General features: G+C 48.5%; 1 protein-coding gene across 1 annotated transcript in view; it reads right to left on the reverse strand.

The window, feature by feature from the left end:
* Positions 1 to 23,010, reverse strand: part of LOC125961869 (protein FAM135B-like) — a 229,799-nt gene that overhangs the window by 26,813 nt on the left and 179,976 nt on the right. The window contains exons 5-7 of the mRNA XM_049700892.1: positions 22,723 to 22,793; positions 17,066 to 17,239; positions 13,700 to 13,826 (exon numbers count right to left, since the gene is read on the reverse strand). Of these exons, the coding sequence (XP_049556849.1) occupies positions 13,700 to 13,826; positions 17,066 to 17,239; positions 22,723 to 22,793 (372 nt within the window). The remainder of the gene's footprint in view (positions 1 to 13,699; positions 13,827 to 17,065; positions 17,240 to 22,722; positions 22,794 to 23,010) is intronic.

Below are 23,010 nucleotides of genomic sequence, written 5' to 3' on the forward strand. Positions count from 1 at the left end.
AGACCTAAACAGACATTTCTCCAAAGAAGATATACAGGTTGCCAACAAACACATGAAAGAATGCTCAACATCATTAATCATTAGGAAATGCAAATCAAAACTACAATGCGATATCATCTCACACTGGTCAGAATGGCCATCATTAAAAAATCTACAAACAATAAATGCTAGAGAGGGTGTGGAGAAAAGGGAACTCTCATACACTGTCGGTGGGAATGTAAATTGATTCAGCCACTGTGGAGAACAGTATGGAGGTTCCTTAAAAAGCTAAAAATAAAATTACCATACGACCCAGCAATCCCACTACTGGGCATATACCCTAAGAACCATAATTCAAAAAGAGTTATGTACCACAATGTTCATTGCAGCTCTATTTACAATAGCCAGGACATGGAAGCAACCTAAGTGTCCATCGACAGATGAATGGATAAAGAAGATGTGGCACATATATACAGTGGAATATTGCTGAGCCATAAAACGAAATGAAATTGAGTTATTTGTAGCGAGGTGGGTGGACCTAGAGTGTGTCATACAGAGTGAAGTAAGTCAGAAAGAGAAAAACAAATACCGTATGCTAACACATATATATGGAATCTAAAAAAAAAAATTAAAGGTCATGTAGAACCTAGAGACAAGACGGGAATAAAGACACAGACCTACTAGAGAATGGACTTGAGGACACGGGGAGGGGGACAGTAAGCTGTGACAAAGTGAGATAGTGGCATGGACATATACACACTACCAAATGTAAAACACAGCTAGTGGGAAGCAGCCGCATAGCACAGGGAGATCAGCTCGGTGTTTTGTGATCAGCTAGAGGGGTGGGATAGGGAGGGTGGGAGGGAGGGAGACACAAGAGGGAAGAGATTTGGGGATATATGTATATGTACAACTGATTCACTTTGTTATAAAGCAGAAACTAACACAGCATTGTAAAGCAATTATACTCCAATAAAAACGTAAAAAAAAAAAAGAAACCTAGGCTGTCAATGCATTTGTTTCTAGTTTCTTCTATGAGCTCTTAAATCTGCTTCAATTCTTTGATTTTGTCTTCAGGTTTCTCCTAGAAACTGAATGGAAGCTGACTTAAAGCTTTCTGGGTCAGTATATAGGAGATTTGGGGCATTAATCTAATTTTTGCCCCAACTCTCTGTCTTTTCTGTTTTCCCAAAGTCTGATACAGGTCAGTGGCTCTCCAGTGTGGCTCTCCTCCAAACAGTGTCTTCTGTTTTGTGCCACTGACATCTTAAACACATGACCCCTGGGGTCACCACTGAAAGGAAAGAAAGGCCAGAGAATCAAGCAAGATGTTTTAAGAGTGGGGAAAGAGGCCTATATTGCTTCTCCTCCCATTTAAATGGCCAGAACCTAGTCCCAAAGCCTAAACCTAATTGCGAGGAAAACAGTCCTTAGGGACACCTAAAAGAATGACGGGGGGGGCTTCCCTGGTGGCGCAGTGGTTGAGAGTCCGCCTGCCGATGCAGCGGATGCGGGTTCGTGCCCCGGTCCGGGAAGATCCCACGTGCTGCGGAGCAGCTGGGCCCGTGAGCCATGGCCGCTGAGCCTGCGCATCCGGAGCCTGTGCTCCGCAATGGGAGAGGCCACAACAGTGAGAGGCCCACGTACCGCAAAAAAAAAAAAGAATGAAGGGGGTTTGGGACCATCTCCACAGTCTCTTCCACACCCACCCGAACACCAAGGTTCCACGTGTCCTAATTTAGCGCATCTGCAGGGGGTGGTCTCTGCTGGGGTCACACAGCACTGTCATTGGGGGAAATCCCTTCTAGAATCCCCAAATTCTGGCTCCTATAGCAGTGACCCTTACACTAAGACCACAGTGAAGAGAAGTGGCCTTCTCTTTGACGTCAAGACTTCCACTGGGGGATATGCGCCCAGCTAGACGTCAAGAAAGAACCAAATGAATAACCACTATTCTGGGCAAAGTCAATTACAGGCCCTCGCCATCTATCAAGAACGGGCTGAGAGATTTGGGTCCAACAAATCCATTCACAGTGAAATGCTTTAGGTTCAGTCCTTGTTTCCACATTAACACAACACTAAACGTATCTTGGCAGAGTTAGAGTCAACCCCCGGCCAACTGTCTTTCTGGCTGTAACTGTGCCCCCCCCCCCAACTTGGTCATCAGTATTTGCAGTGGTCAAAGCATCTGGGACACCACCTCCCGGATTCCCTCCTTTCCCTCCATGTATGCTTAGGACACGTGGTGGACGCTCCCACAGTGCAGATCAATGCCACAGTCAATCCTACACTCTAGCCTCAAATCACCCCCAAACACCCAGCTCTGGTGAAGAACCACTGTCTTCTCAGGAAGCCTCATTCTCCTACATCTAGTCACCCACAGCTGACTTTCCTTATGAAGCCATGTTTCTGAAATAACAAATCACCTTTCTAGAAAGGCTGAATGTGGGATGGAGACTGGAGACCAGCAGAGCTGCATGGAGACGTGGGTGCTAGAGGTGGGCTGTCAGGCTGCTGTGATTACAGCAACGCCGGCTTTGGTTCAAGGAGCCCAGCCTCCCTGCCAGACACTGTCTGGGTGTTTCAGATTCATTCCACGCTCGACCAGCAGTCACCCTGTGCGGTCGGTCAGCCCTGTTATCCTTCGAACAGGATAACAGGATCCCAGCTACCCGAGCAGCCTCACTCGTGCCCCTCGCCCTCTTGGTCACTGGGTCCCAGCCGCACTGGCCAGAGCATCCTTTATCATGCCACTTTTTCTCACCTTTGCCACAGCAACACTTTTTTTTTTTTTTTTTTTTTTTTTAAGCCCCACCGCGCATCTTGTGGGATCTCAGCTCCCTGACTAGGGATTGAACCTGGGCCACGGCAGTGAAAGCGTCGAATCCTAACCACTGGCCCACCAGGGAACTCCCCTGCCATAGCAAGCCTTTAGCTCAAACATTCTTCCTCCTCCAGGGCCACTGTCAGCTCATTGGATGCCTCTGTGCTACCAGAAAGAAATTTCCCTCCTAGGTGGATGAATTAGGGGGGAAAAAAGGTCCCTTGTCTGGGTGGGCACAACCCTATCGATGCACAGCTCGGCAAGTGGAAAGCGGGTGGGATTTCAGCCCCAACTCACCTGCTCCACCGGGCATCTATGTACAGTGTACAACTTACACAACTGTACATGGCAGCCCTACTTCCCCCCTCACTTCTCCTGGCTATGTCTCATCCTTCACATCCCAGCCTACACTCCCTTTGCTCAGGGAAGCTGCCCTGTCCCTCAGACCAGGTCAGATCCCCCCATGCAGCTTCTTTGCATTCACGACAATATTATTAAGAATTTATATGTTTTCTCTCCTTTCTTCCCTGACAACAGGAAACATATACCACTTGCTTCTATCTTAATTCCCAGACTTAAGCATGAAGTGCATGTTGGATATGCAATGAATGCTTATAAAATAAAGTACCAAACACAAAGTTTGCACATCCCGCCTCAGAGCAGGTGTCTGGAACTAAAGCTTATGCCCTTCCTCCCCTGCCACCCTCCTTCTCTTGGCAATATTACCCCACTGCTAGTTCTTGGGCAAGTGAGTGACAGAGACGATTCTCTGAACTAGTAGCCTGGCAGGCTGGTGGTGTGTTAGACATCATGTAAGGGGAACCTGCCCAAGGGCCCAACTCCCTCTTTCCTGACCAGGCAATGTACAAAGCCTCGATCTCTCTCAGCCCCTAATTTCCTTGAGGTAGACTCCGCATGACCTGTCATGACACCCACAAAGAGGGCAAAGGCAGGCACGTGGCAAAGACCTCTGGACACTGTCAGCTCGCTCCTGGGTTCCGTAATTCCTTCTTGCTTAAAACTCCGGTTACTGATCAAGTCTATCATTTGTCTGTATCCTCAAGGGCATGACCTGGGTTTACCCTGGGAAAGGGGGGTAAAATGTGCTTGGAGTGATTTAACTGTGAGTGTTGAGATTAACGACTATGCCCTCACAGAATGCTTTCAAGTGGAACAAAGAGACTCATTAGACAATCATTACATTGAAGCAAAATAAGAGAAGTATGACCAAAGTGCAAATGTAGGACAGACAGATTAGTGGCTTAGGGTTACCTGGGGTGGTCAAAGAAGGCTTCACAGAAAAGGCAATGACTGAATTGGGTTTTGAAGGCTAAATAGGAGTTCTTTGGGTGGGAAGAGTGACGGGAGAGGGTCAGAGAAGGATATTCTGGGCAGAGAGGATCACATATATTCCCTTCTGTGAGTTAAACATTCATTTATTCAATGTAAAAGCCTAAATTAGGGTCGTCCATTAGGACCCTTGACAGACAACTAGTACATCTACTTAATTTGCAATCTCTCCATCCTACTTCCGTTGCAGCTCTGACATCCGTTTATCTTTCCACTCTGCTCAACTCACCTCTGCGTTGCCCAGGCAACTATTCTACTCTTTCCTGGACCACTGCAACAGCCTCCAACCTTGCCTCTCTGGCCTCAGCCCTCTCCTTCAATCAGTCCTCTGTACAGCAGCAAGAAAGATAACCCATCCTTTTGTGCCAATCCCCAGCTTGTAATATTTTTGTGGCTAACCTATTCACAGGGCTCCTAATGATCAGATCACTGGTGACCTTCCTGGCCCCATGTCTGTTCACAATGACCTCCCTGGAGTCCCCAGATGTGCCACGCCCCTTCACTCCCTGCCCTTGGCCCTGCTGTAACCCTTCCTCACCCCTCCCCTCCCCTCAACCACTGACAATCCATTTATTAGACTCAGATTAGAGATCCTTCACTCTGAGAAGTGTTCTGACTACATCCGACTTCATTAGTGAAAAATTGCCTTTATTCCACATTGCCTGCTTTCAGATGTCTTCTCCCTCTCCAAAGAGTCTAGGCAGGATGGGGGATGCCAGGTAGCAAAGATGAGGTAGGTGCCTCCCTTCCCAGACTGCCCTGCGACCTTCCTCTATGCTTCACTAGCAGACCCCTATCCAAAGACCAACCCCCTGCAGTGTGACGTCCTCCTCTCTCTCTAGGCTGTGCTTGTCTAATTCATCACGAGGTCAATGAAAATAGGTGCTCTATAGAAACATGTTAAATAAAGTAATAAATCAAAGCTTCGAGCCAAGGACATTCTCTCTAAAACAAGAAAGATGGGCCAAATGACTTCAAAGGTCCTAAAGGTACCGATGTCTAGCCTTGGAAGATGGAGGGCTTGGGAAGCCACTAGTCCATGGCAAGAGATGGATCTAAACCCAGTCCTGCACCCTGTTACCTACTAGCTGAAAAATCGACTTAAATTTCCTCCTGCAGAGAAGCCCGCCCTCAATCGCCCTGACAGTCTTGAGACCACCCTGTTACAGGTTCCAGCAGTGCTACAGCACTGTAGATGATTCTTTCTTAATGTTTATCTTCCATGAAATTACTTCTTCGATATTTTTTTTCTGGCAAAATTGTAAATTCCAGGAAACTAGGGATGGGGCTAATTTGTTCACGATGACTTCACGCATCCTCCCGCTTGAGCATTAGCTGTAAGCATCGTCTGAAAAAGCGCAGGACGAATGGTTTACACTCAGGCTCCTCAAAAACAAATTATTATTATTTGCAGAAAGGAGCACACTTTCATATAATTATTGATTCAGGAGATACCTGGATTAAATACTTGGTGCGGAGTGCGGCAGACACAGCCCCAACGCTTACAGAAGGATTGAAGGAGACGAGCAGGTGAGAAATGATTCCAAGTGGACAGAAAGCAGGGGTCAGACTCAGCATCCCTGGGCTCACGCCCCAACCCTGCCAGGGACCGGCTATCTGACGCTGAGCAATTTGCTGAAGTTATTAGAGCTTCAGTTTCCTCAACTGTATCGTGTGAATCTATGCAGGGAGCTGAAAGGGAGCATAATGAAAACACCCAGCGCAGAGCCTAACACAAAGAAGTGTTCAATATATTTAGCTGATATAATTATGCTAGAAGGTAACTGTGATTTGCGGTGTCACCATCACACCATCCCTGGGAGAGAGGAGACGGTCGGGAGACAGGGATGCTCAAAGGGGGAACCACCTTTCCCATCTTGAATCCCAGGCAAAATTCACAAAGTGAGCGGGTTTCTTCCTCTCCATTAAGACAACAAGAAGAAACAGGCTCAGAGTGGTGAAATGACTTGTCCAAGCTCTCATAGCTCATCCATGGAAGAATCTGGCCTTAGCCCTACCAGGTCTTCTTCCTCCAAATCTGGTGATCTTGCCTGTATGCCCTGCTGTGTCTGCATCTTGTATTCACTTGGTACGTGTTCACTGAGCGTCTGCCGCACTGGAACCTGAAGATGCAGTGGGGAAACGCAGGGCAGTCTGGGAAGGGAGGCACCTACCTCATCTTTGCGACCTGACATCCCCCATCCTGCCTAGACACTTTGGAGAGGGACAAGACACCTGAAAGCAGGCAATGTGGAATAAAGGCAATTTTTCACTAATGAAAAGGGTGGTGCATAAATAAGCAATACTATAGGCTTTTGCATGAAAAGCCCATTTCCACTGATTTATAGCCTCTTTTAGAAACGACCTGTGCAATCGTGTTGGATCCATATGCAGATGGATGTAATACACCACACAGAGAAAGCCCCTCATAGCCTGTGCACCACTTAGCAACCTGCTATCTATTCCACAGGATTTTAGTAAAGGAGAAAATCAGTTAAATGAGAAATTTAGAACTATTTAATTTTAATGGAGTGGCAGAACACAACAGTGTTTGCCATCGTACTTCCCAAAGTAACAGAAGGCATTAAATGCAGTTTTTGTGAGAACTATAACCCATGCTTTCCTTTAAGTAACTACTGTTTTCCTGGTAACTTCTGGTCCTTCCTCGGGTACTTATTAACCTTAGAGCACAGCGTTCACACATTTCAAACAGCTGTTCTCTGCACCCTCTGAAATCTCTTCGATTTCATTCACATACAAATATCTGTGTAGCACACTCCACGTGTAGGTATCACACCGGCGAAATGAGTTTTGACAAAGCACAGGGCCAGAGAGCTGAATTGCAGGTTTGCACTTGTCCATTTGGGGAAGTTACCTGAGTTCACCAGACTCTGCTTTCTTATGCCCATAATCAGGAAACAAAAACCAAGGAACAATCATTGTTCTCGGGGCCAAATTATGACTTTTGTGGGCCCCAGGCACTTTCATCCACTAAAAAATAGATTTAAAATTATGTTTGTATGATTGCACTGATATGAAGATTAATATAATCCATATTGGATTATCTCCATCTTCTGGTTCTGATTTTAAATGAAATGAAAACATTTCTGTCGGCCCCTGAAAGTACTCTGGGCCCTCAGCACTGAGCCTACTGTGTCTGATGGCTAAGTCATCTGTGGTCACATCTTATATAAGATCAAGAATCTAATGAGATCTCAACTCACCTCATCTGTCCCTCCAACATTAACTGAGCACCTACGACGTGCCAACAACTCAGATGGGCACCAAGAGCAACAGAAATGACAACGTCCCACCAGGCGGGTCAGGCAGCCAGTTTCCTTAGTGCTACGTCACAAATTCCTCGTACAGAGCCTGAGATATATAGTAGGTGCTTGATAATTATCTGATTAGCCACCAAACCAATGGCAGTGTCTCTACCTACGGAGATGTCACCACCCAGAGTCAACCTAATGATGCGTTAACAGTAATAATGAATGTCTGTGTCTTATCCTCATGACTCCAGATCCTCAAGAAAGCAAGCGTATATTTAAAGCAAAGGGCAAAGAGCAAAGAACCCAATAAAAATGGAGCAGAAGGAAAACGAGGAAGCGCATGCCTGGGAGAGGGGAAATTTCTGCTTGGAAGTCAGGTCCGTGCCTCACTTTCCCTCCCACCTCCATGCTCACCAGACCCACGCCTCCCATCAGTGAGGGCAGGGCCGTCACGCCACAAGGCTCAGCACAGAAGGACTTGCAAAGCCAGGTCCTGTGTGCGCATGCGCTGTGTGAGCATTATTCCCTTCAAGGAAGATGCCCTTCTTCAGTTCTCGGCAATCTGACTTAAAAGGAAGCTGGCATTTCCTCTCAATGACACATGTTCCTCTGTCTGGGGAACCACCTTCTAAGGGAAGCAGAGGATGGAGGGATTTCGCTTTGGTGGCCAAGGTGTTCATCTCAGGCACAGTCACCTGCTCTGGCAGCACGGTTTCTGTGATCTCCACAGGTGAGCACAGGACTCGGGAGGCTCAGAGCACCGGCGGGAAACAGATCTGTTGGAGAGTTAAATGCCTAACCATCTGCATACAAGGGCTTTCGTTCTCTCGCATATTCTGATGTTCTCAGAGTCCACGATCTCAGACACTCGTTCATTGAACGAAGGCTTCCTGAGCACGTGCACTGAGCCAGGCACACGCAGGGGAACAAAGCAGAAAAGCACCTGCCCTCGCAGAGCGGACGAACCAAAGCCCCTTCTTTGGTTGACCATCAACCTAGTGGCTGATGACGGGTGGTGGGCTGGCATCGGGCTGACTGAGTTAAAACGCCAGCTTGGTCCCTGCCCAGCTGTGTGACTTTACAGATGTGGCTTAACCTCTCTCTGTCTCAGTTTCTTCAGCTGTCAATGAAAATAGGAAACTTTTTTGTGGACATTGACAGAGTCCACGCGCAGCAGTGGTTTAACAGAGTCCCTCGGTGCAGAGCAGGTGTTCAAAAATGTGATTTCAAACGATCGTGGAATTCAAAACTTTTCATTTCTCCTTTGCCTCACACACTGGATCTCATGACCCATTGAGGGTAAGGACTGAGTTTTATTTGTTTCAGCCCCTGCAGCACAGAGATGCTAGCACAGAGTAGGGGCTAAGTAAAGGACTGGCAGACAGATAAATAGACAGACACACTGATGCTCCTGCTGAAGAAGCAGAGCTCTGAGAATGAGGAGAGTTCTAAAGTCTGAATCTCTCCACCACGTGGCCATTCCTCCCCCGGGGAATTGGAACAACCCCACTTATTTCATTCAGTGAGAAGGACGTGGGTGTGCAGCTTCCCTGGACCGAGAAAGGGATTCTCCTAATTTTGAGTCACTGGATTCCTGATCTTCAAGAAGAGTCTGTCAGACTCTGAGCATTGATTAAATGTGATGGTTAATTTCTCATGTCAGTTGGGCCCATCTATGGCACCCAGACAGGCAGTCCAGCATTATTCTAGATGTCTCTGTGAAGGTATGTTTCAGAAGAGATTAACCTTTAAATCATCAGACTCTGAGTAAAGCAGATTACCCTCCACCATATGGGTGGGCCTCGTCCAATCAGTTGAAGACGTTAAAAGAAAACAACTGATGAGCTCAAGACCTGCCCTCCCCACCCTAAAGAAGAAGGAAGTTGGCCATTTGGTCAGCAGAAGGCCTTTGGACTTAAACTGTAACTCTTCCCTGGGTCTCCAGCCAGTTGTCCTGACCTGCAGGTTTGGACTTGCTGGCCTCCACATTTGCATGAGACCATTCCTTACAATAAACCTGTCTGTCTCTCTGTCTCTCTGTCTCTGTCTCTCTCTCTTTATATATATGAATATATGCACAGGCATATTATCCTATTGATTCTGTTTCTCTGTAGAATCTGAATGAATACATCAAGCATACGTCATGTCCCCAGTTGTACCGGGCAGTGTCAGGGATATCACAGTAAAAACAGCATAGCAAAGACTGAAGGAGGCCTCCAGCACGATCTCATCCAATCCTCTTTCTAGACATTGAGAAACTGGGGCCCAGAGAGGGCAAGTATCTGGCTCAGGGTCACACAGCAGGGTACAGCCAAGAACAGGAAACATCTAAGATCCTTCGTTCCATGTCCTATCCACAAGATAACGCTGAGGTTCTTGTAGTAATGTTTGATTTCATTACGTGGATAAATTCAAAGAAAAATAAGACCAGCAGAGGATTTTACTGTGCCAAGCTCTCCGCTCCAGGCTTTTATATGCTTATTTCATTTAATCTTCTCAGCAACCCTGCAAGGCAGGCATTAGTATCCTCTTTGACAGATAAGCCATGAGTGGGAGAGGGAAAATAATTCCCCCGGGGCAGAGCTGCTGGCTTTCGGGGGAAGGGGACCGTAATCTCTGGCTCCAACCCTGACTGTGAAGCTCTCCCTGCCTAAGATGCTGCAGGAAAGAGCAGGGCTGCAGGACCAGAGGGACCTGGGCTTATGGGAAAAGGGGCGTGACACGTCACAGCAAGCCTCACCTCCCCATGATTTTCCATGCCAATGGGCTCATTTTGCTGTGAATCTCTAGTTTCTGCACATGTCTCTGCACAGAAAGGCTTATTTTGAAGGGAACACCTGTTCTCTGATCGCTCCAGCGGACGCCGCAATCTGCGCGGACTTCGATGTTATTTGCTACTGCGCTGGGCTTCTTGGGGATTTGGAGGCACAGCCCCCCAGGGAGGCGGGGGAGTGGATTTTATTCTTTGCTTGGCAGCCCTTGCCAGGTGGGAAGGCACAGGATGGGCACGAGGCTCTGAGCCTGCATAACTGGATGGGACCCAAATGGAAAAGGCACAGGGAAAGAATCAGGTCCTGAAAATACCCCACTGAGCTGCGAGCAAGTTCACCGCTGAGCATCCCCAAATAAGCTATTTTATCTGACTCTGGTAGAAGTCAGGTATATCTTCTTTGACACACATCCCCCAAAACAGCTCAGAAAAGAATGGGGAAAAAAATTCTACTGTACTGTGTGCCCGCTATGGGTCTATTTCTCTACTGTTTTTACACAGACTAAGGCCTAAAATCCCTTCTAAAATATAGGTATTATCCCATTTTAGAGTTGAGCAGCCTGAGTTTTTACAGGGCGAATAGGGTCGTCCACGGCACAAAGCACTGAGCAGAGCAGGTATTCGAAACCAGAAGCTCCTCTCTGCCACATCACTGCCACATCTTCTCTTCAGATGTCACCGAATCAGGCTGAAATGGTCTACAATGTTCCCTACCCCACCCCATGCCAGGTCTAGGGTTTCTGCCAAGGGCAGTCCCGCTTGGCGCCCACATGTCCATGGAGGTGTCTCACTCTCCTGCTCTCCCGCTGCCGTCTGTCTGCTGCCAGGTAAGGCAAGGAACACCTTGCGGCTCAGCCCTCTCGCCGCTCAGAGTTCTATATAAACACGACCGTGCACTTGGATCAATCGTTTGTCCAACACACATTTCCCGAGAACCCACTACGTGTGCCAGGCACGGCGCTGGGCCCTGAAGGTGTGGAGCTAAAGGCAATGGCCTCTGTGCCCAACCGCTCGGAGCCCAGTGGAAGAAAGACAGAGAGGCCTAGAGCTGACTGTAGTGAAAACATTTGGGAGAGGGAATTGCTTGCTAGGAGATCAGAGAGTGCTTCACGGAGGTGGTGGCAAGTGAATGAGGCACGAGAGGCTGTGCAGACAGGAAGGAACAGAGAGTCCCTTCAGGGCAGACACCAGATCACCATCATCCCCATATGCTCCTGTGGCCCCAGCAAAGGCCCTTGTCTTGGGATGTAAGTGTCAAAAGATGCTTTGAACTGATCTATGACCCCTGATGTTCCAAACCATGTTCCCTGGAAAACAGAGTCTGAACTGGAGATTGTCACATGGCTCTACTGGGGAGGTTCTTGGAGCCACAGGAATGAGAAGTAGGACTGTACAGACGGAGAAGCTGGGCTGTGATCTGGTCCCAGCAAAGCCTTCAGTCAAGCTCCGGCGGGTCTGGAGCAGGGACTGACCTGCAGCAGGGGTCGGGGGTGACCTAGGGGGGGCACACAGCAGCCCCTGATGAGGAAGGGTCTGCGCCTGGCCTTGGGGATACAGAGGGAGCAGGAAGTCCCTGGATTCCACCCCTCCCCATCCCATCCTGGAGCCCTGAAGCCGTCCATGCGCACAAGGTAATAAGGAAATGGCCACCCCTGCTGGCTGGGTCTCTGCTTTCCTCTCCCTTGCTACTGTCCCCAGGTCTTTTGCCGATGCTCAGGACGCTGGTTCCTACGGCTCGGTGGTTGCCGGGGGTCCTGCATCTACAGGAGTCCACCTGCACAGCCGTTGCCTTTGGCTCTAAAGTCTGTGCCCTCCTGGGCACAGAGCCCCGTCCTGGGTTCAGGTCCCCTGTCCCTCAGGAGGGTCTTGGCAATTTTCTTCTAAGCTCCGCTCTTGAGAACATGTGACACAGCCGCCAGGACAAGATGGAGACTTGACGGGGCAGCTTTTGCGGCCAGACTTCCTGGTTGGGCTCAGAGCTGGGAAAGGTGATGTCACAGGAGAGCCAGCCGAGTGTAGGACCTGATGTGCTGGAACGTCTGCGGACAGGGCTTGGCTGCACAGGGAGATGCAGCATCTCTTTTGGGGGCTGGCCGAGTGGGCAAATTTTCCCACTTACGACACGGGTTGTATGACGGTTAACTGTGTGTGTCAACCTGACTAGGACACAGGGTACCCAGATATTTGGTTAAAAATCGTTCTGGGTGTGTCTGTGAGGCTGTTTCTGGATGAGATGAACGTTTCAAAGAGCAGAATGACTAAAGCAGATTGCCCTCCCCAGTGTGGGTGGGCAACATGCGCTCCATCAACGGTCTGAGCAGAACAAAAAGGCTGAGTGAGAGAGGGTTTCTCTCTCTTCCTGTCTTTGCACTGGGACATAGGTTTTCTCCTGCCTTAAAACTCAGACTCAGGGACTTCCCTGGTGGTCCAGTGGTTCAGAATCCGCCTTCCAAAACAGGGGACGCAGGTTCGATCTCTGGTCGGGGAAGTAAGATCCCACATGCCACGGGGCAACTAAGCCCACGGGCCCCAACTAGAGAGCCTGTGTGCCGCAACGAGGATCCCGCATGCCGCAACTGAGACCCGATGCAGCCAAAATAAATAAATAAATAAATGTTTAAAAACAAACAAACAAAAAAACTCAGACTCAGATAGGAGTTTACACCATTGTCTCTCCCACGTCTCTAGGATGCAGATGTCACATCATGGGACCTTTCATCCTCCATGATAGCATGAGACAATTTCTTATAATATAGAAGGGAGATGCATAAATATCTCGTATCTATCTATCTATCACCTCTTATTGATTCTACTTCTCTGGTGAGCCCAGATTTCTGAGCAGGCCCCTAATAATAGCAATCGTGTATTGGCTCAAAAGAAATATAGAGTAATGCTGTAGATGCCTAAAGCCCTGTGCATCACAGAAGTGTAACAACAGGTGTTTCTTAGGAAGAAGGACCAAGGGGAAGGACAGGGTACGCATATCTACTGAGCACCTACTGAGTACCAACTACTGGTCTAAGCACTTTTTATCCATTACAGCAACGAATACACATATTATCCTGTGAGGTTATTAACTATTAGCAACCCCACTCTACAGGTGGGAAAACTGAGGCTCAGAGAAGTAAGCAGATGAAGGATCGAGCCAGGTTTTGAAATGAGCTTAATGTGAATGGGCTTTTGAGGTTCCACATGGTCCGGGGGAAGCCCTTCACAGCACATCCATGACCTCCATGGAACCATATCCTTCGAGTTACCTATGGAAGAGGCGCCACATGAAGACGCTCCTCCCTGCATCAACCCTGGGGCCTGGCACTGGGAACACGTTCGATGAATGCAGCAGCCATCAGAGAAGGGATGGACGCATCGACGAGAGGAAGGGACGCAGGGAGCAAGGAGCCTCTACCAGAGACACTGGAAAGGAGCCGAAATCTCACAGAACAGACGCAGCCTGCAAAGTGAAGTCTGCAAGGCTTGGGGCCTCTGCCCCCAGGCAGACATTACCTCTGAGGAAGTCGGCTTGCAGTATCCAGCTCCAAAGACCAGGTTTTCCAGGGAAAGGCTAGACTGTTCTGGTCCTGTATCTGGGCCGCCTTTCCCAAGCCAGGAGCCTCTTCCTGGACGAGTAAAACTGAAAAGAAGGGAATAGAAAGAATTGCAAATTTATATAATTTTTTTCTAAAAGGATGTGAAGAAAGTGATGGGGCCATTAATTCAGGCCCTGGATGCTGTTATCGGGGAGCCTATGAGATAAGCCATTTCGAAGAAGTAGCTCACCCTCGAGGGATGCTTGGGTGGGACTTTCTGATGCTGCCGTGACAAGTGGGTGCAACTGGCACGTGAGCCTGGGGGCCAAGGATGACACACATCCCACTATGTGTACAGAGAAACGCCCCCTAAATGCCCACAACCTGCCTGCTGAGACTCACTGGGGCGGAAGTTACTTAACCACCTGGGCAGGTGGGACGGGCTTCTGGCCAGAGGCCAAGGGGAGCCTCCGCCTGCCCTGGTCTGAGCCCCTCCCCTCTCCTTTCACTGGCATAACCCGAGCGCGATCCCTCAACCCCCATCCCCTCCCTGAACCTCTGTTCTTCTGTGGAAGAGCGTAAAACGATACCCACCTCCACGACCCCCGCGGGAGTCTCATAGGATCGTGGATGTCAAAGACTCTCACCGCATCGATGCTACTTAGAAACACTGTACCTGTTCCCAGACAAAAACACAGACCCTGCCCAGCTCTGCAAGTCATCACAAGATCAACCGGCAGAGTGTGTCTGCAATCGTCAACTTTAGGATCAGAGGAGATTAGAAAAGTCTGTGTGAGCTGAATTCATCTTATTTGGGTTTATGATCATTTCTCTCTCCCTCAACCTTTTCGATTTTCACCAATGGATCTATCGGTAAAGTCTACTTAAACCTTTTTTCCCTTTCTATCAGATCCCTTCTATTAAACACCCTAATGGTTAATTGTCATGTCATATTGTGAACATTTTTTTATGGGCATGTCTAATTCCCCCAGGAAGAGTAAAAGTCTCCAATGGCCAAGAGGGTCTTGATAAAACAAAGCCTCAGATGGCATTATCTCCAGCCTAGGTGCTCAAGAAATATTTGTGGAAGGATTGAACTTACACCTCCAGAGTAAAAGCTTGATGGGGAAATAAAGCTAACCTTATATTTTGGTTTAACTCATTTATTCAAATACTTAGCGGGCTAATGCTATATGCCAGGCAGTGTGTGAGGTACTTGGGTGGCAAGATGGTTAAGGCATGGTCCTCAGTGTAAAGACATTTGGGTCTAGACAGGGAGGCAGATGTAATATATACAATGCGGGTAAACTCAGGCCAGTGAGAACAGAAGGGAAGTTTACAAACCAAGCTGGGTGAAAGGGATGAACAGCTAGAGATGATACTTAAGCAGAGTGTGTATCGCCAAGTGGTTAAGAGGCAACCGGTAGAGCTGGGCTGCCAGGGTTGAAATCCCAGAAGCAGCATCTGTCAGCTCCGTGGGGAAAGTTTTAAACTTCCCAGTGCCTCTGTTTCCTCGTAAGTCAGAAGAATTGATACCAGCACCTTAACAGTGGGGTTGTTTGAGGATTCCATGAGCTTAGCCACATACGCCTTGAAATACCATGTCTGGCAAATAGTAATGATTCAATAAATGCTAGAAGTTATTGTCAATAATACTACAAAAATAATAAAATCTAATATAACCATTATATTTATATAGCTATTTTGAAAATACCACAAATACAATCAACTCTAATAAAATCATTTCTCCCATTTGTTTAGAACTGAGATTCGAAGCAAGTCTACAGTTTAGCTAGAAAATGGGTAAAAGGAACATTGCAGACGAAATGCAGAACATGCGTTAAGAGCAGCAATGCTCGTGGCGCATTCAGGGGACCGACTGTAAATCAGTCACTAGAATAACTCGCTAGTTGTCTTCGGTGTGGCCTTGAGTAGCTGACGCTCTCAAGTGAAATCAAACTGCACCCATCTGAGAGTTAAACACTGAGGGTTAAACAGACCTCAGTCTGTTTCAGGGAAGGTGAAGGATCTTTTGCGGTTAAATTTTCATTTCACACCTGCTTCTTCCCGGCTGGATTTAACAGTTGCTGCTGAAACTGCTTTTCTGGAAAAACTGGAGCTTGCCCTACTTGACAGGTATTTCCCATAACCTTAAAGTGTTCCCAGCCACTGTGAACGAACTCACAGAAATGCTTCCTGCAAAATCCAGAGAACAGAAGGCAGTTCTATTTTTACCCCCATCCCTGAAGAAGCCTAATCTCTCATGGTGAATTTCTATCTGCACTGCTCTCCAGCAAGGTGGCTGCAGACAAACCTGTAATGCACTGTTTCTGTCAGGAGGTTAAACTTTTTATGCAGAGTGTCTAAAATTGCCCCATTAGCGAGCAGAGCCCGGGATGGAGCTCAGCGAGCAGATAGGCACAGCGACTGGCAGAAGCACATCTGGTCACATAGCCCGGCCAAGGTCTCATTTCCTACTCTTTGACCCCAGCAGGGGATCGGGACCCCTACCCAACAGTGAGTGGGGACCGGAGTCTCCACCACATGCATTTCAATCCCCAGCACTGAAAAGGGACATTGGGAAAGTTCCCTTCCAGAAACTCCACGCTGCAAGATTGCATCCCCGAATATCCCTTTGCCCACGTGTGCAACCCGTGCCCCCATGCATGTGGGAGGTTTGAAGTGAGCTGATGTCCACATCTGGTGATTCCAGGTGCTTGGAGGAAGACACCCGGGCACAGTACAATGTGCTCATTGCTGTCGGCTCTGTCCCTCTGCTTAAGTCATTCAGAGAACCTCAGTGCTTCATGGGACCACGGAGATGCTCTGGGACAATTCACTGAAGGGCGAGCACAGGGCCACTCAGGTGGTCCTATTGTTGAACAAATAGTTACTGGAGGAAGGGGCAGAAAATCGTGTGCCTGGCACTGTCCTCGTGTGAGAGTCACTAAAACCTTAAATGGACAGGACCCACAAGCGTCCCTGGTTTAGGGATGAAGACTATGTGCCTCAGGGATGTTAGGTGACTTTTCAAATAAGACAGGGTTAGAAAAAAGCCAGTTCAGGTGAAGGCAGCAGGTCTCACCCATTCAGCACCAAGGTTCCCTGCCGGTGTCCTGCTGACTCCAGGGGCACCCACTCCAACATCCCTGCCCATCTCTCCCCTGCCCTGCAGTGAGGGCTCAGAGCCTAAACCTGCAGCCTGGGGGAAGCTCCTCTGGCCTGGGCTGATCTCTCCTGGCCAGCTCTCAGCATCTCAGCCACACGGGAGACTCAAGTGTAACAAGAAACCCAAAGTGCGCCCCTCCGCCTCCCCCTAACAGCAGGGCTCGCAACCTCATACCTGATCAGGGGCTGTTGCAGGGCCACCAGGGCAGCGTGGATGGTCACCGAGATCACCGACAGGTGGAAATAGTCGAACATGACGGGGACCTGGTGATGCAGGCCTCTCCGGGGGTGGAAGTGCAGGCCCAGAGCACGGCTGCTGATCACGGGGACCCCGGCCATGTCCCGCAGCCTGGAAGGCAAGCGAGTGACTCACGTGAGTGGTGGCAGGTGGTCCCTGCTGCCAGCCAGGTGGGTCCACAAGGCAACCTCGCCCACGCACAAGCACTGTGCCTGCCTCGGCTTATCCAATTCCTGCAAATACTCCGCTAGGCAGAAATTGTTTTCCCCGTGATGGGCAAATGAAGCAACCGAGGCTCAGAGAGGGAAGAGAACTCGTGGGACATCACGCAGCTGCTGTGCGGCAGAGCTGGGGCTCACACTCTGCTATTACCGACACGGAGCTCACCTGTCAGTGATGGAAAGATGCCCAGACACTTTTCCAGGCTCAACGGGGAAGCCCTCCCAGACCCCCATTCCCTGCTTGCTCTTGTATTTCCCCCACAGATGCCCAGCACAGCACTTCCTTTGTACCTCTGCGTTTTCTACTAGACTCCTACCTCTTAAGGGCAAGAACTGTGACTACTTCATTTTTGTATCCCTAACACCAAGCTTAGAATCTGGCATATTGGAGAAGTCGGTCAAATATCTCCTTATTAAAAGGGATATGTGACTGAATGAATAAATGAATGACCCCCAAAGAATAATAAAGAGTCTGATCAACTTCATCAAGGACTCCCCTACCTTCTCTCTAGCGTTTTGTAACTGGTATGTGTCTGATTCCCAAGAGATAAGCCAGCTGGTAAGCAGAGCCTAACAGAGTCTTTGGTTGTAAAAATGGGGCTGATCTTCCTCTAAATGAAAGCCATCCAGGGCTCATCTCCTCCTCTGCACACCAGTCACTCAGGCTCTCTGGGCGTCTCTGAACCAGACCCCTTGGGAAACCTGGATGGAGCGTCTTCTGTGAGCAGAGCAGAGAGCTCAGAGGATGTCCAGATGAGAAGCTTCTTCTTCCTCCACGGAGGAGGAAAAGAGACACAGAGAGAAAACAGTGAGGGGAGCAAACTCTCAAGACCCCACCCAATGGGCTTCGCTTTCTGGAAATCCTTGTCGCTTAGAGCTTGGGTGCAAATGAATGCCAGGTAGAAGAGTTAACTACATCAGTGGAGCCCAGTGTGACTCCGAAGTAGCCCACAAATGATGACCTCCTCTCTTACCAGGAAGAAGCCTGATGGCAGGGGGCACAGAGTGTCCTCTCCTGAGTCTCAGGAAGTCATTAACATTCATATTCACTATCATTCTGACAACTGTTTATTGCGGCCTTACTGTGAACTGAGCATGGCGTCTTTTCCCTTAATGCACATGACAATCATGTGAGGTATCCACTGACGTTATTCCGTTTATTGATGAGGAAGTAAAGCCAACGTGAGTTAACTGATTTGTTCAAAGTCACAAGGCCAAACCTAAAAGCTGGGCCCAGGTCTGTCTGACCCCACAGTCTGTTCTACATTACTGCACATAATTACTTTGAATCCATTCAGACACAGGCTGCTGCAAATCCTAGGACTGTCCTTAGGGCTTGAACAACAGGGGGTGAAATACATGTCAGGGTAGCAAAGATGTCAAAAACGTTAACAAGAATTTAAGCCACTTTAATAGGAGTAAAGAATTCAGAGTGAGGGAGGTGATAGCTCTTTTGTGCCCTGAAAGGAATAGAGCTAATTAATGGAGATAAAATACCAAATGTAAACTAGAGAGCTAGTGGGAAGCAGCCGCATAGCACAGGGAGATCAGCTCGGTGTTTTGTGACCACCTAGAGGGGTAGGATAGGGAGGGTGGGAGGGAGATGCAGGAGGGAGGGGATATGGGGATATGTGTATATGTATAGCTGATTCACTCTGTCATACAGTAGAAACTAACACACCATTGTAAAGCAATTATACTCCAATAAAGATGTTTAAAAAAAAAACAACTCAGTTCTGGGGGAGGGGGAGGTCTCAATTTAGAAAAAAAAACATAGAGGGAAAATGGATAGCACTGAGAGGAAAATGCCTGGGTTCTTATACAGGAACTAAAACCAGCAAAAAAATCAAACAAACAAAAAATGCAAAACACAGAGAAAGAGCCCTGGTGTTCAACTGAAGGGGAAGAGATGAATTAAAGAGATGACTTGTGTACCTGAACTGCGATCCAGACTGAGAATTTTTTGTTTTTTTGTGGTACGCGGGCCTCTCACTGCTGTGGCCTCTCCCATTGCGGGGCACAGGCTCTGGACGTGCAGGCTCAGCAGCCATGGCTCACGGACCCAGCCGCTCCACGGCATGTGGGATCCTCCCGGACTGGGGCACAAACCCGTGTCCCCTGCATCAGCAGGCGGACTCTCAAGCACTGCGCCACCAGGGACGCCCCCAGACTGAGAATTTTGATGCGTGGTTACAAGGACTGAACTTGAGGGCGACTGAAGGAAGGCACAGAAGGATGACTTGTCCCTTGAAGTAAAGAGGAATTTCCTGATAAGCAGAAGTGTCCAGGGACAGAATGGGATATAATGGGGAGACATGAGCTCCTGTCTCTGCGCAAGCACATGTTCATGGGTCTTTGCAGAGTAGCAGGTTCAAATGTGAGGTTACACTAGAGCACTGTTTCTCACCCTCAGTGATATTGATATTGGGGACTGAATAATGCTTTGCTGGGGAGCCGGGATGCAGTCCTGTGCATTGTGGGATGTTTAGCAGCGTCCCTGGACTCTACTCACTAGAAGCCAGTAGCACCCACCCACCCCCGTGTAACAATTTAAAATGGCCAAAATTCCCTGGGGGACAGAACTGTCCCACCCACATTGAGAACCACTGGACGGGATGGACCTCAAGAGCCCTTCTGCCCCTGATATTAGATGCCATGCTTCTCTATTTTGATCCTGTTCAAGCCTAAATGGTTACAAAGAAGCTGACTGCCTGGGTCATGTTTCAAAGCCAAAAGTCTATCCCCAGGATGTGCTACGGATGTCTTGTCACCCTTAAACCCAACTTATGAAAATGAAAAAATATGGCATTTTCAATTCTTCCCCAGCCTCTGGCTTCCTGTTCCTATTAGCTAAGCACATACTCCATGAAAACGCTCTGCTCTGATTGTTGTTAAGTGCTTTGTACTATAGGGAGGAAGTGACACATGGAAACCGGCCCCACCTGCATCTAGGAAGCCACGAAGAGGAAGAAGACATTGATCCGTGCCCTTGGCCTGGCTTAGGTATCACCTCTCTTAATCTTCATAACAGACCTATGAAGTACAGAATCTATAATGATGCCCATTTTATAAATGACGCTACTGAGATGTGGAAAAGGGCGGGGATGCATCCAGCGTCTCACAGTCAATGAGCACAGAGCCTGTTGCTGAAACTCCATACACTTTGTTTGGGCCAATCTCCTGTACACAGCCTCTCCATTAACTACAGTTTTGATGGTAAGAAGGTCACATCTATTGTGTCCACCATAACTTATCATTGAGGCTGCCTGGAGAGCTGGGTAGGGAATGACTTCCAGGCTGGGTTTGGGATCAATGGCAGGGTTCTGTGATCAAATGGAAATGTCTACCAGGGAGCTATGGATGAATACTTCTGAATGAAGGGGCACAGGAAGATAGGGCAGGGGGTGTTAATAAAATTAATAAAATGAGTGAATGACAGAAACCCTAAATAGTTGAGAGGGAATATGAGAGCAATAGAGACGAGGACTTCATTTCTGAGTTTATAGCTTAGAAAGGTCAGCCTCTTATGGGGCTTCTGAGTTCAATATGGTGCTAGAACAATAAGTCCTGGAGATGGTGTGAGGGAGATAAGATTTCTCAAGCATCCACCATCCCACCAAGAGGTAAGCAGAAGTGATGAGAGAAGCAAGTGTTCAGAGGGGCTTGGGGTCCAGATAAAGACCCCAAGAGTGAGGGATCTGTGATGTTGAGCCCAGACGCAGCGGCAGGACCTTGGACAGATCCTCCGACCAGCCCAGAGATGAGGCGTGACCATCTACGGTACATACACATCAGCAGATGTCTATTCTCAAAGCACAGACACAGTCAGGTTTCTGACATTTTAGTAGTGGTCCATCTGTGGTTCAGATCCCCTCTGATTCAATGCCCCGTGTTATGAAAACTCCCATAACAATCAGACACATCTCGGGGATGGGACAATCCTTGGGAAGGGAGCCAAAGCGCTAACAGTGCCTCTGAAATTTGAAGGGGTCGGGCAACCATTCCGCCAGCACTAGCCCCTTCTCCACTGGAGAAGGTGAAGCATTTGCTGAAGAGGCTGTAGAGATCAGAAGTGAGGATTAATTTCCCCAAAGTGGTCAGACTGTGCTGAGATTCTGCTAATAGAACAGATGGAAAAGAAGGACCTCCATTTTCACCTTAAGCTTAATGAGGGGAGTCTTCACGTGAGCATGCTCTGTGTCCCCTGGGGGAGCACAGGCCCTGGTGCCTGACTTATCCTGCAAAGGCCCTCAGGAGAGAAGCTGAGGGTGGCTGGATTGGCCAAAGAAGAGTCAGCAGCACTGGGGCGGGGGTTCCCACCAGTGTGAGATGAGGATGAAAGTGCTTGCGTCCATTATCCAAGAGCCAGATGTGCATTCCTCGGAGAAAAATCTGCCAAAAGAGCTTCCTGCAAGGAGCGAGTGACGCAACCATAGGAGGCATCATTATAACAAAGAACAGCAGAGGCTGGGGGAGAGGGAGACCGCCTAACGGGTATAGCTCCACGGAAGACACAAGAACACCCCAGGAGCGGAGAAAGCGGTGATCGAGCATCTACCCCGTTAAGAGCCCTGCTTGCAACTGAACCCATCACGTATGACTCCCTGTCCCACCTGCAATCTTCTCCCTCCTCCTTGTGCCTGGCCCTGCAAGACCCACACACCCCAGGGGGAAGACAGGAGGCTGTATCAAGCTGCTCACCATACCCAGCTGCTGCAGCGGGAGTTTCCTACCCCGAGAACGCCTGGAGCAGGGGTGCAGGGGAGCGAAGGCGCAGTGTCAGTAAAAAGAAGTTATAAATTGGATGAGAGTTTGGAGTTTTGGTAATACATTCGACTGGACTTTTTCATACCTGAAAAAAGGACTATCTATTCATGACATGAAGGAACAGAATTATTGAATCCGATAAGCAGGAAGCTGATGGACTTTCAATGTACGTCAATGGATTTTCAATTTTCAGAAGGTTGAAACATCATAGCAGACATTCAGTGTAAAGATGAGGGTCCCGGCAGGATCTCCTTTGATTCAGAAGGGGGCCTTGAGATCTGCAGCCTCATATGGACATTAATCTAAAGAGCTAATTAATACTGCATCGCAAGTGTACGGAGGCGGGTTCGGATATAAGAAGGTGCCGGTTCATAGAGCAGGAAGTCAGGAGTTCTCTGTGCCTGCAGCCTCTGAGCTACCTGCCTAAAATACATGCAGCTCTAAATGACCACATAGATATTACTTGCCCTCGTTTCTGCAGCTGATCAAGAAGCGGGTTTCTAAGGGATGTCCTGAGGTCATGGCCATCAGGATACCTCAGGGCTGGAAAAGTGTTGGGCAAAGGAAACTCTATTATCACGATTCAAGGATTCCAAGGACACTCACTGTTGTTCACTGTCTGTAAAGTGCAAATCCACCTTGAGTTGGAAATCGACTTCACTTAGTGCCTCTTCCACCTAGAAGAGAAACAAAGTTTAAGGACCGGTCCAAATGAAACATGTAGCCGGCGGGTTTCCCAAAGTTTAGAAGAAGGAGCTCACAGCAAAATGAACGTCACTTGTGTGTAAAGCAGAATTTCCATGCATGTTCTGTGGAATTCTAGTTGAATGCGGTGCCTGTATTACATGGACAGTAGAAGGAAGGGATTTATGTCAAATGTGGGGAAAAGCCAAT

The sequence above is a fragment of the Orcinus orca genome, chromosome 17, assembly GCF_937001465.1.
Source record: "Orcinus orca chromosome 17, mOrcOrc1.1, whole genome shotgun sequence".
Taxonomy (NCBI): Eukaryota; Metazoa; Chordata; class Mammalia; order Artiodactyla; family Delphinidae; genus Orcinus; species Orcinus orca.